The following is a 12,722-nucleotide window of genomic DNA, read 5'->3' on the forward strand; positions in this document are numbered from 1 at the left end:
GAGTGCTGAGGCCAGGGTCTGCGTCCATGAACGCAGACTTCCTGACCTCGCAAGCCACCAGGACCCGGTCAGGCTGCGGTGACCTTCAGTTACTTTAGCCTGGCCAAAGGGCCAACGAATCTGTCACAATTGTTCTGATAGTGATTCCAGGCTGTGAGCTTGGTCGCAGCGCTGGGATCTCAGATGCAGCAAGAAAGTGTCGGTTTCCTAAAGACATCTCCTGCTGCATTTGCATTTGAGATGAATGGAATTGCACAGGGCTCTGCAATTCTGTCCATCTCTGAATCGGGCTGTGTGTCAGGTAATGGCAAATAAGTGAAATGTGTTGACAAGAATTTATCTGTGGCACTGGGATCATTAAAAGTCTAAGGGGTCTATATACTAAGCTGTGTTAGGAGATCAAGTGAATGGTGATAAGGTACCAACCAATCAGCTCCTAACTGCCATGTCATAGGCTGTGTTTGAAAAATGGCAGTTAGGAGCTGATTGGCTGGTACCTTATAGACCCCTAAGAAGTCCCAAACACTGCCCCATACATTAGACATGGCTAATTTGCACAATATCCTTATCACGTGTCAGAAAATACGGAAGGCATTGCAGCAACTAACATTCATGTAGAAAATGGAACTTGGTATAATTTTCATTTGGTACAAAAAGATAAAGGTAAGGAGGAGGATGGAGCATGTGTGCTTCATGTCTTAATGGACTTAAGCAAGGGTAGGTTGTAAAATATAAAATTTCTTAAACGTTATTTTATTACAATAATACATTAAATTGTGGGGATGGATGGTGAACTGCACTACCAAAGTATGTTCAAAGTCAGAAAATCATTTCTACTAAATGGCTTATAAAGCAAAAGCAGATAGGACACAGGGTCTATTTGCACATTTAATCTACAAAATAAAAACAAGCCTTTATAAAGCGGCCACTTACTTTCCATTCTGGTATAGCTCCAACCCAGTCAGAAGGTAAACAGACACCTTACGGAACTGACTGTAATCTTCATGCCACTGCTGAGAGGGGAAAAAAAGTCCTCAGCACACTGACAGTTATATACTGTATAGTGTATAACACAGACACACACACAAATGCTGCTGCGGCTCTAGCATCTGTGGCAGTAGTCACGTCTGTGACAATATGCTAATGCTAGCTGAGGTGCCCACTTTGAGTGTTATCAGCCGCTGTAATACCGATTGGTGCGGCTTTGGACGCCATCACTGGTTGCACCATCGGCACTTGCACCAGCCTACGGTTGGTGCAAATTTCCCGCCTGAGCATTACCTCCTGTGTGAGCCATTACGCGTTTGTTCAGCGACACGCCCATAGAACGGACCATCTTTGTGCGTCTGAATAGCCACCTCCCAGTCACCAATGAGCACATTCCCACTACATTCCTAATACCGTGTGTTTCAATCGCAACTGCGGCTCTGTTCATACACAGTGAAACGCATGGGCCACTAGGGATTTTCGCACACGCGCAGTAACAGGAAAAGACAATCACTCGACTCAGAATCAGGTGATCAGGTGTATGTGAACACCCCTTCTGCCTTCTGAAGCTGGGATACAGGTCCAGATAAAATGTCTGTCAGACCGACAGACATTTTATCTGGCAGCCTGCCAGCCGCAGATGTCCGCGGCATACACTGAGATTTCTCAGTGTATCAGCCCGACATCTGCGCTCCGCCCCCGGGGGAGGAGACATTTCCCTGTTCTTCCATGGGAATGAACACAGGAAATGTCTGTCTGTCGGCCGTGGCTGGGCATACACAGCCCAAGCGGCCGACAGTTTACCTATTAAATATCGCATCGGACGCACATGCTGGACAATCCGGCATGCCCGACCGAGCAATATTTAACTCTCAGTCGCCTGCATACACGCTACAATTATCGGGGCGGATCTGTGGATATCGGGCGGATCGCCCCGATAATTGTAGCGTGTATGGCCAGCTTAATTAGCGTCCTCAGCCATTCCAACCACAACCATTGTTAACAGGTGCATGTGATCGCCATAGTCAGACATGATCACAGATTCCCGAACTCCGTCCTCAAGGAACCCCAACAGTCCAGGTTTTAAGGCTATCCATGTATAAGCGCGTGACTTAATGCATTAAATGTGCATTAAATGCATGTTACCTTGATGAATCTGATTTAACCATCTGTGCTCAACCGTGAATACCCTTGAACTCTGGACTGTTAGCGTGCTTTAAGACCCTAGTTTGGGAACTATCAAACATAACCATTTACTGAGGTGCTCAGTGACTTTCAATGTGGCACAGTCAGGAGATCCCTTTATAACTAGTCAGTTAAATTTGACAGCACCATAGAGGTCACCTCTGTTAACTGTTTACTATTGTTACATTTCTGCCCAGCTACAGCTACCATGGTCAGCTGTTATTGGGAAATGGAAACATCTAAGGGGTCAATCCAATTATCTGTGATTGTTGCAAGCCGCTCTTTACGGCAGCCCGAACTCGCACAAAAGTACTCTCAGCCCCATAGGGCGATTTCGGGCTCAAAGACGGCTGCAAGGGATGCAGTTGTCTTAACGCTGTGGCCACTCCAACTCGCACCCTTCGCGGACAATTGGATCGACCCCATAGTGTAGTAATAGCTTAGCCATGAAGTGGCAGGCCACATAATCTCAAAGTGGAACCTAAAGCATATAGCGGATAAGACGCTCATCTATCATGGGTTGCAACAATTTAATTCCAAACTACCTCAGAAAGCAATATCTGCACAAGAACTGTTCCTTGGAAGCTTCATAGACTGGGCTTCCATGTTTGAGCAGCTGCACATAAACCTCAGATCACCATGCACAATAGCACACACTGGCTGGAGTGGTGAATAAATCGTCAGATAGGTCGGCGGGTCAGCCTAGTGTGTACCCAGTTTTAGTCACAAACAGATGCAACAAACCAGTTCTGGAGACCACGCTGATTAATTTGATATGCAACACTTGTATATCAGTGTACGTCGGAGTCTGAATCTGTATACAAAGTGATACCATGCAGAGGCCGTACCTTTTTCCTACGCCAGGCTTTGTTGTGCTTCGTATACAGATTCAGTCTCACAGATATACACGTGTCACATACCAAATTAGTCAGTGTATTCTTGCATCAGTTTGTGACTGAGCAATTCGGGTGAAAAAGACGCTTGGCGCAGGAGAACTGGCGTCACGCCATATGGCGCATTGAGGCTAGATGTATGAGGACACATCTGTATTTTAAACACACACACAGTGTATATAAATTTAAACTTCTCAAAAAATATTTATATCTATCTATTTAAATATGTATGAAATTTAACCTGATATTCTTTCATGTCCATATCATTTGGCCCAATCTCTTTCAGTTTAGCTCGCGCCACCTTCATAATGCTTATTGATCTGTAAAAGCAAAATATGAAAAAATAATACTATTACTACATGTAGCTGCAACATCCTTTTAATCTTTTTTGTGTCTGTACAAACCCTCCACACCATCCCTCCTGTGTTAGTGTGTGGGATTGCTAGGGGGACAGGAGACTTAAGAGTGCAATCACTCCTGGTAGCGGAGGCAGGCCTAACACCTTTATATATATATATATATATATATATATATATATATACACGAAATGCAATCCACTACCATTCTATAGTTCTGCCTGAATTGGTGTGCATCTACAGAGAAAGGGTGCCAAGTAGACGGATGTATCAAGTATCTGACACGGATGTTGTTTTATGAGCTCACCACACTCCCCACAGGTGCTAATCAAAAAAACAGCAAAGGGTAAGTCACTGATATATGCGTAGAGCACAAAAAACATTTTCTTATTCTCACATTATTATTATTTTATTATCCTTTAATTATATGGCGCCACAAAAACGGACAAAAACAGTATGAACAAAGTCACTTACAGAACGTGATTTATGAACATTACTGTATCAGCAGTCATAAAACCCAAGGGAAAGGTACCACTGTAGGCAGTGGGGAGGAGATGATGGTATAAGTGAGGAAAGGCAAAGCACTTGAGAGAAGAGGACCCTGCTCGCGAGAGCTTACAGTCTACAGATATAAGGTACTAATTTCCTACTAGTTAATCTAGTAGCTGCTTATGTGATTTTGGGATAATATATGGTAAAATGTGAACTGGGGGCATTACAGTGTGTCATAATGTGAACTGGGGGCATTACAGTGTGTCATAATGTGAACTGGGGGCATTACAGTGTGTCATAATGTGAACTGGGGGCATTACAGTGTGTCATAATGTGAACTGGGAGCACTACAATGTGTCATAATGTGAACTGGGAGCACTACAATGTGGCATATTGTGAACTGGGAGCACTACAAATGTGGCATATTGTGAACTGGGAGCACTAATGTGTCATAATGTGAACAAGGGCACCACTATGGGAAATAATAGTGATCAACCACTCCTGAGAGTAGTGTGTCTAGAACAATTTGGACAGGAGCGCCTTCAATATGAAGCTATGGGGCTACAAAAGTTCTACTTAAGCCCCTGTTTTTGTGCACTCTTTAGGGTGTGATATACAGTAGAATTATCTAGCTATCACCACCCAAAAGGTAACACTGGCTAGTAAAAAGGACTAACAGCCGTCACTCTGCAACGGAATATAGATCAAGGAAGCTGTATCTGACCGAGTTTATTTTCATTAATTGTAGATGTGCTTATAGCCCCAAAAACAGTATAATGATGCATTTAATTTTAAAATATTGAAATACTAACAAATGTAGAAAGCCATCTTGAAGTCATTGGAATGACACATTTGGGTCCTCTTGTCCAGACAGTTACGAAAAATAAAGGAAATCATTGCCGCTTCATGACTTTGACATATACACAGGCATCATACCTCCCACAATCATACAGCTCAAAGTTTGGGGGTAATGAGATATAGCGGGTGATGTACTAAGCCTGGGAGAGAGACAAAGTACCAACCAATCGGCTCCTATAATTTTTCACATGCAGCCTGTAAAATTACAGTTAGAAGCTGTTTGGTTGATACTTTATCTCTCTCCAAAAGTTTGATACATCTCCCCCATAATCACAAAGTACGAGAAACTCTGCTCAATAGCTTCAGTATGGTAACGCCAATGTAGTGTGTGGAAATAAAAGGATACATTTCTAACTATGTTCTAGCAAATTTATTCAGGATGCGCCAACTTATGATAATTAGAACAAAAATATTGAAAATACCCCAAAAGTATTCTGGATAATGTATACAACAAAAGCTACTTGAACTCAATATTACTTGTTTCAAATAACCAACACAGAAACACTGTGACAAGAGAACAACCAGTTTTTTGTTTTTTTTTAAACAAAGTTCATAATTAAGATATCCACACTTTTTCGCACTTATCCATTGTCACACTTTTCTGTGTCCAGATTTGTGTGCGCCATTATGGAGAAAGAAGTTCCTGTTCCTGCACTTGCGATGCTTGCATATAACAGTCATTCATTCCCTAATATTACCAAGCAAACATGATTTTCCCTTTGTGTGTATGTGCATAGGAAAGCAAAAAATGTTCCTATAAAAATAAACAGTGGGTCTTTCTAGTATATTTAGGTAAATCCATACATGAGGCAGCATTTCTTATGCCTCAAGAAGTGGTGTGAAATCAGCCACACAGTATGACAAGCATTAGGACTTCCGTGCCAGTTAGAAACCTGTTGCTTCTGTGTAAATATAGATAATGTTTCCCAGGGGGGGGCAGTCTGCCAGAACATCAAGATGGTCTCCTCTGGGATGCTGGACTGCTGCAGAGCAGTAAGGAGTAATAACTATTGCCACCCTCACATGTGCTGGTAATATAAGCTACGCATCTACAGTAGTAGACCTGAGGTTCTCAAACTCGGCCTTCAGGACCCCAAACAGTGCATGTTTTCCAGGTCTCCTCACAGAATCGCAAGTGAAATAATCAGCTCCACTTGTGGATTTTTCAAAAAGTGTCAGTGAGTAATGAATACACCTGTGCACCTGCTGGGTGACCTTGAAAACGTGACGTGTGTGGGGTCCTGAGGACCGTGTTTGAGAACCACTGTAGTAGACCATGCAGACTGTCTGGTGCTTACATGATAAGTGCCAACCTGATCTAGAACTAAGATTTTAAGGTTACTACAACAGATCTCTGCGCATTTTCTGTAAATGGTTAGATGGCACAGAAAAGCTCTTCATATGATATATTCTGTTGTTTTCACATCCTATAATTTTCTAACTGTTTTTGTGCTGTACAAGAGTTCAGCATCATACCTGCAGAACATACTATATAGTCATACTGGGTCTGACCCCGTCACAAATGAGGGCACAGCAGGTATTTGCTCGATTCTAAAGGGCACCTAGTAGTTAGCGGTTAACTTATTAAACTGGAGAACAGCAAACAGTAAGGGATCATAACTGGTTTAATGAGCCATTTGAAGTTACACAGTACCTGCCATATGTACGGACAAAGCTTATGGCCTAATCTCCACGATAAGCACATGCTACTAGCAGGATCAACCATGTAGCTGAGGCTGCTCTCCCACCAAGCAATGAATGGAACTGAAAATGAAAAACTCAAAACAAAACCAGTCGCCTATAATCTAACATATACCATTTTTTTGCTCTCTGCTAAGCGTATCTTAATATATAGAAAGGAAATGGGTTCAAGGAATGAAGTGTTGTTGAAAGGAGACAAGTTGAGGAAGCGCTTTAGTTTGCTGGATGACCAGGCTTATCACTATCTATACTATCAATGTAATTGCATCATATGTACTTGTTAAAAGGTCACACATGTTATAGACTTGCAATGCAAGCAAAACAGTGAACACCACTTCAACCTAAAGGTGCTTACCGCTCATCATAGCTGAGATTTTTATCTGCAAACTGCTCCAATAATGTTCTTTCAATGACGCGTTCTGGCGCCTTGTTCTGAAAGAAGTAGACGAGCACATGCTGTAGTCGAGGGTCGCTGGATGGAGACAGCTCCTCCTTAGAGAGTTGGAAAAGTCGGGAATATTCTTCACGGAATGCCTACAAAAGAAATTAATCTGTGAGGTTTGTCATAATAAATGAACAAAGAATAGGAAGAGTTTTTAAAGGAGCAACGCCAAATCCTTCTTATAGCACTTAGCTGGCAGGTAGTTTTGCAGCACAAACAACTATTTAGTACTAGGGTTATTACATATCACATTGTGAAAGGTTTGCACATAATTTGACAAGTGCAAAATAAAAGAAGATAAAGCATTAAAAAAGTGTGATAGATATATATATATATATATATACACGCACACATACTTTTTTTATTATAGTCCTTTAGGCAGAGTTTGAAGAGGACATTAAAACTGTACAGCAGGTTTACAATTACACTGGATTATAAACAAAATGTAATTTTCAATGATTATATATAAAAAGGGATTTTCTTGTAATTAAGTGCACTACTCTATTAAGAATCAAAGTGTAAAAATACTAATCTGTATGCAGATACTAAATACATACATACATAGTCCTTATTTGGGATGACAATGTCAAAGGGCCAATTCTTATTATAAATAATGTCTGATATAATATATTACAATATAGTGTTAGAAATAACATTTTGAAAAATAAAAAAGTAATAATGAATAAAATTTACGTTCACTACTGATTATCCACTTTTTACACTACTCATGATACAGCGGAGAAAGACTGTAGGTAAAAATATACCTCAAGATATCACAACAGTGATGATATGTAACGTAGTCTAGCCTGCTAACAGGTAGTCATAAAAACACTGACTATGCCATTCCAATTCTATATTTGATGCGCTTTTAATTTATTAATATAAGTTTCAGCACACATTTATGGAGTGGGGTACTCAAACACTTTAATGAAATGCAATGAAAGTTCAAAGTAAAAAGTATAAAGTGTATTTTATCTTCACGCTTAATAAAATAAGTAACTTTAAATTTTTTGCGCTGCGTTGCTTTTCAAGAGCAGAAAGCTGCCAAGTGGCTCAATGGTTTAAAATCAACATAGTACTTAATCATTTTTCCTCCTCTCCCGTCCAAAAGTCGCCCAGTGACGCACTAATGTAAGATGTGCAGTGAGCAAAGCATAATCCAAGAAACGCACATTTCAGTGTTTTAGCTTCGAGGTGTAGCTTCTTAATTACCAGGATCCGGGAATGAATATGTCTGTTTGAAAATGGATTTTGAACCTCAAAGTGAAAGCTTCTTTGAAAAAGCTACAGACATCTGCTACCTTTTCAGCACTGAAAACCAATTTACGTCAAGCGCGGGATGATTCTGCATGGTACAGCCTAAAATTATCTTGTTAGAACCCAAGCGGCTCTCTGCACATTGCATGTGGTGACAAAAATAGATGTTCCACAAGCTCCAAAACAAATTTGCATGTTTTTGCAGATGGAACAATAGTGGCGCTGACAGTGCTTTTCACAGAACAAGAGCAGCTAAAAATTCCAAGCAAATGTAATGGCTGTAAGGTGGCATACAGCCCACACACGTGTCAGCCTACAAAAACCATGCTTTCTACCCCCCTGCGCAAGCTGGAAATCTTTCTAACTGGCCCCCTTCTGACATCCGAACAGAGCCCAGTTTCTGCTATGTTGGAATCCTGCAATAGGATTTCGGTTTGCATTTGTACACATTTTACACCAAGAGGCCCTGACATACTGAATCTGTTATTGACAACAACAAAAAGTTTGAGATAAACTGAAATGAATAGTAAAGTTATAGCAGAAATAGCTGTTGGAACACCCAGGAATATTTCCTACATGTTAGTGCCCATAAATAATTGTAAGGATAAAGTGCCTTCTTCTAAATCAATCAGTCATTCTTACTCTGGAAGGATCTAAACACACAGATCACCATGCCATTTAGCCGGTGGTAGAAATGATTGATTACCTACAGTCTGGTATATATAATATCAGTAGGAGAGAAGAGTCAGAATTTAAGGTCTAATGACCCCAACACTGTGGTTTGATACATAGCCAGTAACTGAGCAGACGCGCACCTAAGCCAGAGGTTCCCAAACTCTGTCCTCAAGGCACCCTAACAGTCCTGGTTTTAAGGATATCCATGCTTGACCACAGGTAACTTAATTAGTACCTCAGTCAATTGGATTTAACCGCCTGTGCTCAACCATGGATCTCTCTAAAACCTGAACTGTTAGGGTTCCTTAAGAAATGCATTTGGGAATCTCGGACCTTAACAATGGTTAAAGATTATAAAAAAAAAAGGCAGACATACATGCGGTCTCATGTGACTGACCACAAATAGTGACCAGAGATGTGTGCATCATTATGCAGAGCTCAACATTTCTTGTTTCCACTTATTATAATATGTCATAAAAGAAACATTAAAAGCATGAACATAGCAAGTTCCCAATCACTTAAAGACTCTACTATACCTTTCCACCTCAAAGTACCAGTTTCCTACAGTATGTTACTGTACAATGAATCATGAATTTCTAAAAGTGGGTGGAGTACAAAAATTGGCAAATATCTTGTTTAAGGACTAAGAAACTTCACAAAAAATAAGTTTTTGGGTAGTTACTGTTAAATCTCCTTCTCAGAGTGCATCTGGGGACACTGTTGATCATAGGGCTAGTGAGGGTTGAGGAGCTAGCACTGAATAGGTCAAATTTTTGGTGGTATATAAGCTCCTTCCCTACAATCCCTTCCTAAATTTGAACTTAAGGTGCCTACCATGTGCTCATGATCCAACATTGTGTCAGATTTCCCCTTGAGCTCTCCCCAGCAGACGTGGGCACGATTTGGTGTTAAAAACTGTCCAATGTGACAAACGATCTATTGTGCCTCCTAACTATTCCAGTGTATCGTGAGAGAGATCTGCCCTACAGCACGGCAGATCTGAAGATGCGATATACGACCTGCAGGGACGCGCATCATGATCATGGGTGGACACTCAGGATTTGGGCATATTTCACACGATTTGTCGTCATGATGCGTCGGAATCGGGCAAATCGTGTAAAATATTGCTAAGTGTGTAGGCACCTTTAGAAAGTCCCAAGAAAAGGTTACAAAAAATTAAAGACAATCACATCCTTCTCACATGCACAGCCAAATAAGGAAGGGATCGTAGCATCCTCCAGATGGACTCGAAGAAAGATTGAATAGTAAGCACCAAAAATCTTATTTTCTCCTTCCTCCAGGAAGGTTCTAAACACCGTAGTTTATTGGTGGTTTGATGGCGGTTTCTAAATTACACCAAAACCACTCACTAGTAATTTTATCCCTAGTCTTGTTCTATTCTAAAATGTGTTTTGACTAGTAAATGTGGGAATAGCAAAACCTCCGCCAAAACACCAGGGTTTAGAACCCCCTGCTTAGTAAATTTTGCCCAAAGGGTGGTAATTGAAGCACAGATACCACAAGATTTAGATCTGAAGGCTATATGGGATGCCTATAGTGTTCACGCTAGGTTGTTATAGCGGAGCGACGCGCCCTGTCCAATTTTAAAGTGACAAAAAGCACCCTGCCCTTATAGCGGAGCCCCGCTAAGGATAGCCGCCTTGTGCCGTCCCCACACGCAGGCCGCTATGCCTATATGGTGGCTATATATGTAATACGCCCTAAAGGAAGGTCATTACTTCTGGTATCTAAGCCAGTCTCTTTTGAAAATAGGTAGACAGATCTAATGCCTGTACCTTAAGGGAACCTAACCGAAGACCCAGCTCGTGGCCTGCCTGAAGAAAAGAAAGAACCCTTGGCAAGTCAACCTCTACTTATAGGTGGAATTTCCGGTGATTGAATAACAGTGCATGTAGTTTCAAAACACAAAAAAGACAATATGGATGAATATAATAATCATTATCATCGACCTCAATAGAAGGAAAATTAATGCAAAACCAAGAAGTGTAAAAATCCAGAAAACTTGGTGGTACTGTAGCAGGAGGAAAGTGGTCATACATTCACTTTTATGGCTCTTTGGTAAGAAATCACCGTGAGCACCATATACAGGTCTAGAGGATATTGGAGGAAGGAAGACTGAATGGTAACACAAGGAAGACCTTATTTTCCCAACAGAAAGATTGATAGCTCCCAGCAATTGTGGTCCTGACAAGACAATTCTAAAAATCATGAGACAAACAAACATAATCCCCCTCCCCCTTAAGAAGAAGTATTAACAAAAACTCCAATTACTTCCTCCCCCAAAATAAGCCCAAACATAAGACAAATACAAAAACAGCAGAGTAGATGGACCTTTACATAGTTTTCAGATGTTAAATTATATGTGATGTACACAGGGGGCACTATGTGATTAATAGTCTGTATTTTATTACCCAGAAATACAACCATTATGTTAGGGGAATACTTCCTCCACATATTTAAGCCCTGACATGGTCTTCCAGCAAGGTACTCATGCAAATGGACCCAAAAATGTTGGTATTAATAAAATTCTCAATGGCACGGGCATAACATTTTAGTTATCTCACTTTTTCAAGAGGCACGTTCATTTTAATGAAGAAAATAATACAATTTAATTAGATTTACAAATGCATTTTAAGGGGTATATTTACTAAAGGTCGATTTTGTTTTTTTGGTATATTTATAGGTGATTTTAAGCAGATTCTGCAATTTAGGAATTTGCTAAAGGTAAAATAGACTATAAAAAAGACTGTTAAACTTAAATTTCTACCAAAATCGACCTAACATCGGTAATTTCCCACATCCCACTCTAGGATCCCCTCATTTACCAACAGTCAGATTGGAAATCGACTAAAAATAGACTTCCAAACGACTTTAAAAGACCCCAAACAACTGAGGCAGGCGGGTTTACATTCTTTTTAAAATTTTTTGCCTATTTTAACCTTAAGAAGCATGCACAGATCATAGTATCTATGCATGCTTTTTCTTGTATGCCCTGGCAGACAGAGATCAGCCAGACGTTGGCCAACAGCTCTGGGATGGAACCTCATACAAGCCACCAGATTGGATCCCGCAGCGGATAAAGAGGGGGGGGGGGTCGTCCGGTGATCGGGAGCACCTGTGCTTTGGCTTTATTTGGGCTGCTGAGGCTGATGCTGCTTTTTCATTCTGACACACAGTGTGGCTGTGACTACCTGCAGACCTATTACACATGCGCAGTGGAGTGCTCCAACTGTGGACTTCAAAGATTTAACATTTATTTACTTTAATTCACCAGTGGCTCTATGCTGAGAGTAATTGACTTGGATCCATATCTGAGCATAATGGAATGTGCGCCATAAAGACTGTGTGAGTAACCCATATTATATATGCGTATATTGCTGCCGTGCAATCTATTTACCTGCATGTTATTATGTTTGATATTTGTTGCCTATTATAAAGAAAATATCCTTTTAAAGGAGAAGCTTGTTATTTTGTTGCATACTGTTGTTTTTTGTGAATACTTAATCTATTACACCAGCTGAGCGCAACTGGGAACCTTGTTCTATGTATGCTTTAATAAATATACCCCTAAGCATCAAGACTGTACATAAACATGGCTTGTCAATAACTAGTTTATCATAAATATATGAAGAAGACCAATCCCATCACACTTGCCAGATTAATGTGCACCATCTGTACCACATCTGCACATTCCTAAGGCAGGGCCGAGACTAGGATTTTTGTCACCCGTGGCAAGACCGTAATTTGGCACCCTCCCTGGTAATTCCCCCAAAGTAATGTCCCGTTCAGCAGTACACCTTTAGTAATGCCCCCTGAGGTAATGCCCCTGTAGTAGTGCCCATATAGTAATGCCCC

At 40.8% G+C, this 12,722-nt stretch overlaps 1 protein-coding gene across 3 annotated transcripts in view; it reads right to left on the reverse strand.

The window, feature by feature from the left end:
* Positions 1-12,722, reverse strand: part of USP28 (ubiquitin specific peptidase 28) — a 118,402-nt gene that overhangs the window by 17,719 nt on the left and 87,961 nt on the right. For all 3 annotated transcript variants that reach the window (XM_088443029.1, XM_088443028.1, XM_088443027.1), the window contains 3 exons: positions 6,828-7,006; positions 3,307-3,385; positions 934-1,013 (listed from right to left, as the gene is read on the reverse strand). In XM_088443029.1, the coding sequence (XP_088299155.1) occupies positions 934-1,013; positions 3,307-3,385; positions 6,828-7,006 (338 nt within the window). The remainder of the gene's footprint in view (positions 1-933; positions 1,014-3,306; positions 3,386-6,827; positions 7,007-12,722) is intronic.

This window comes from Taudactylus pleione, unplaced genomic scaffold (assembly GCF_031769625.1).
Source record: "Taudactylus pleione unplaced genomic scaffold, aTauple2 ptg000322l, whole genome shotgun sequence".
Classification (NCBI taxonomy): Eukaryota; Metazoa; Chordata; class Amphibia; order Anura; family Myobatrachidae; genus Taudactylus; species Taudactylus pleione.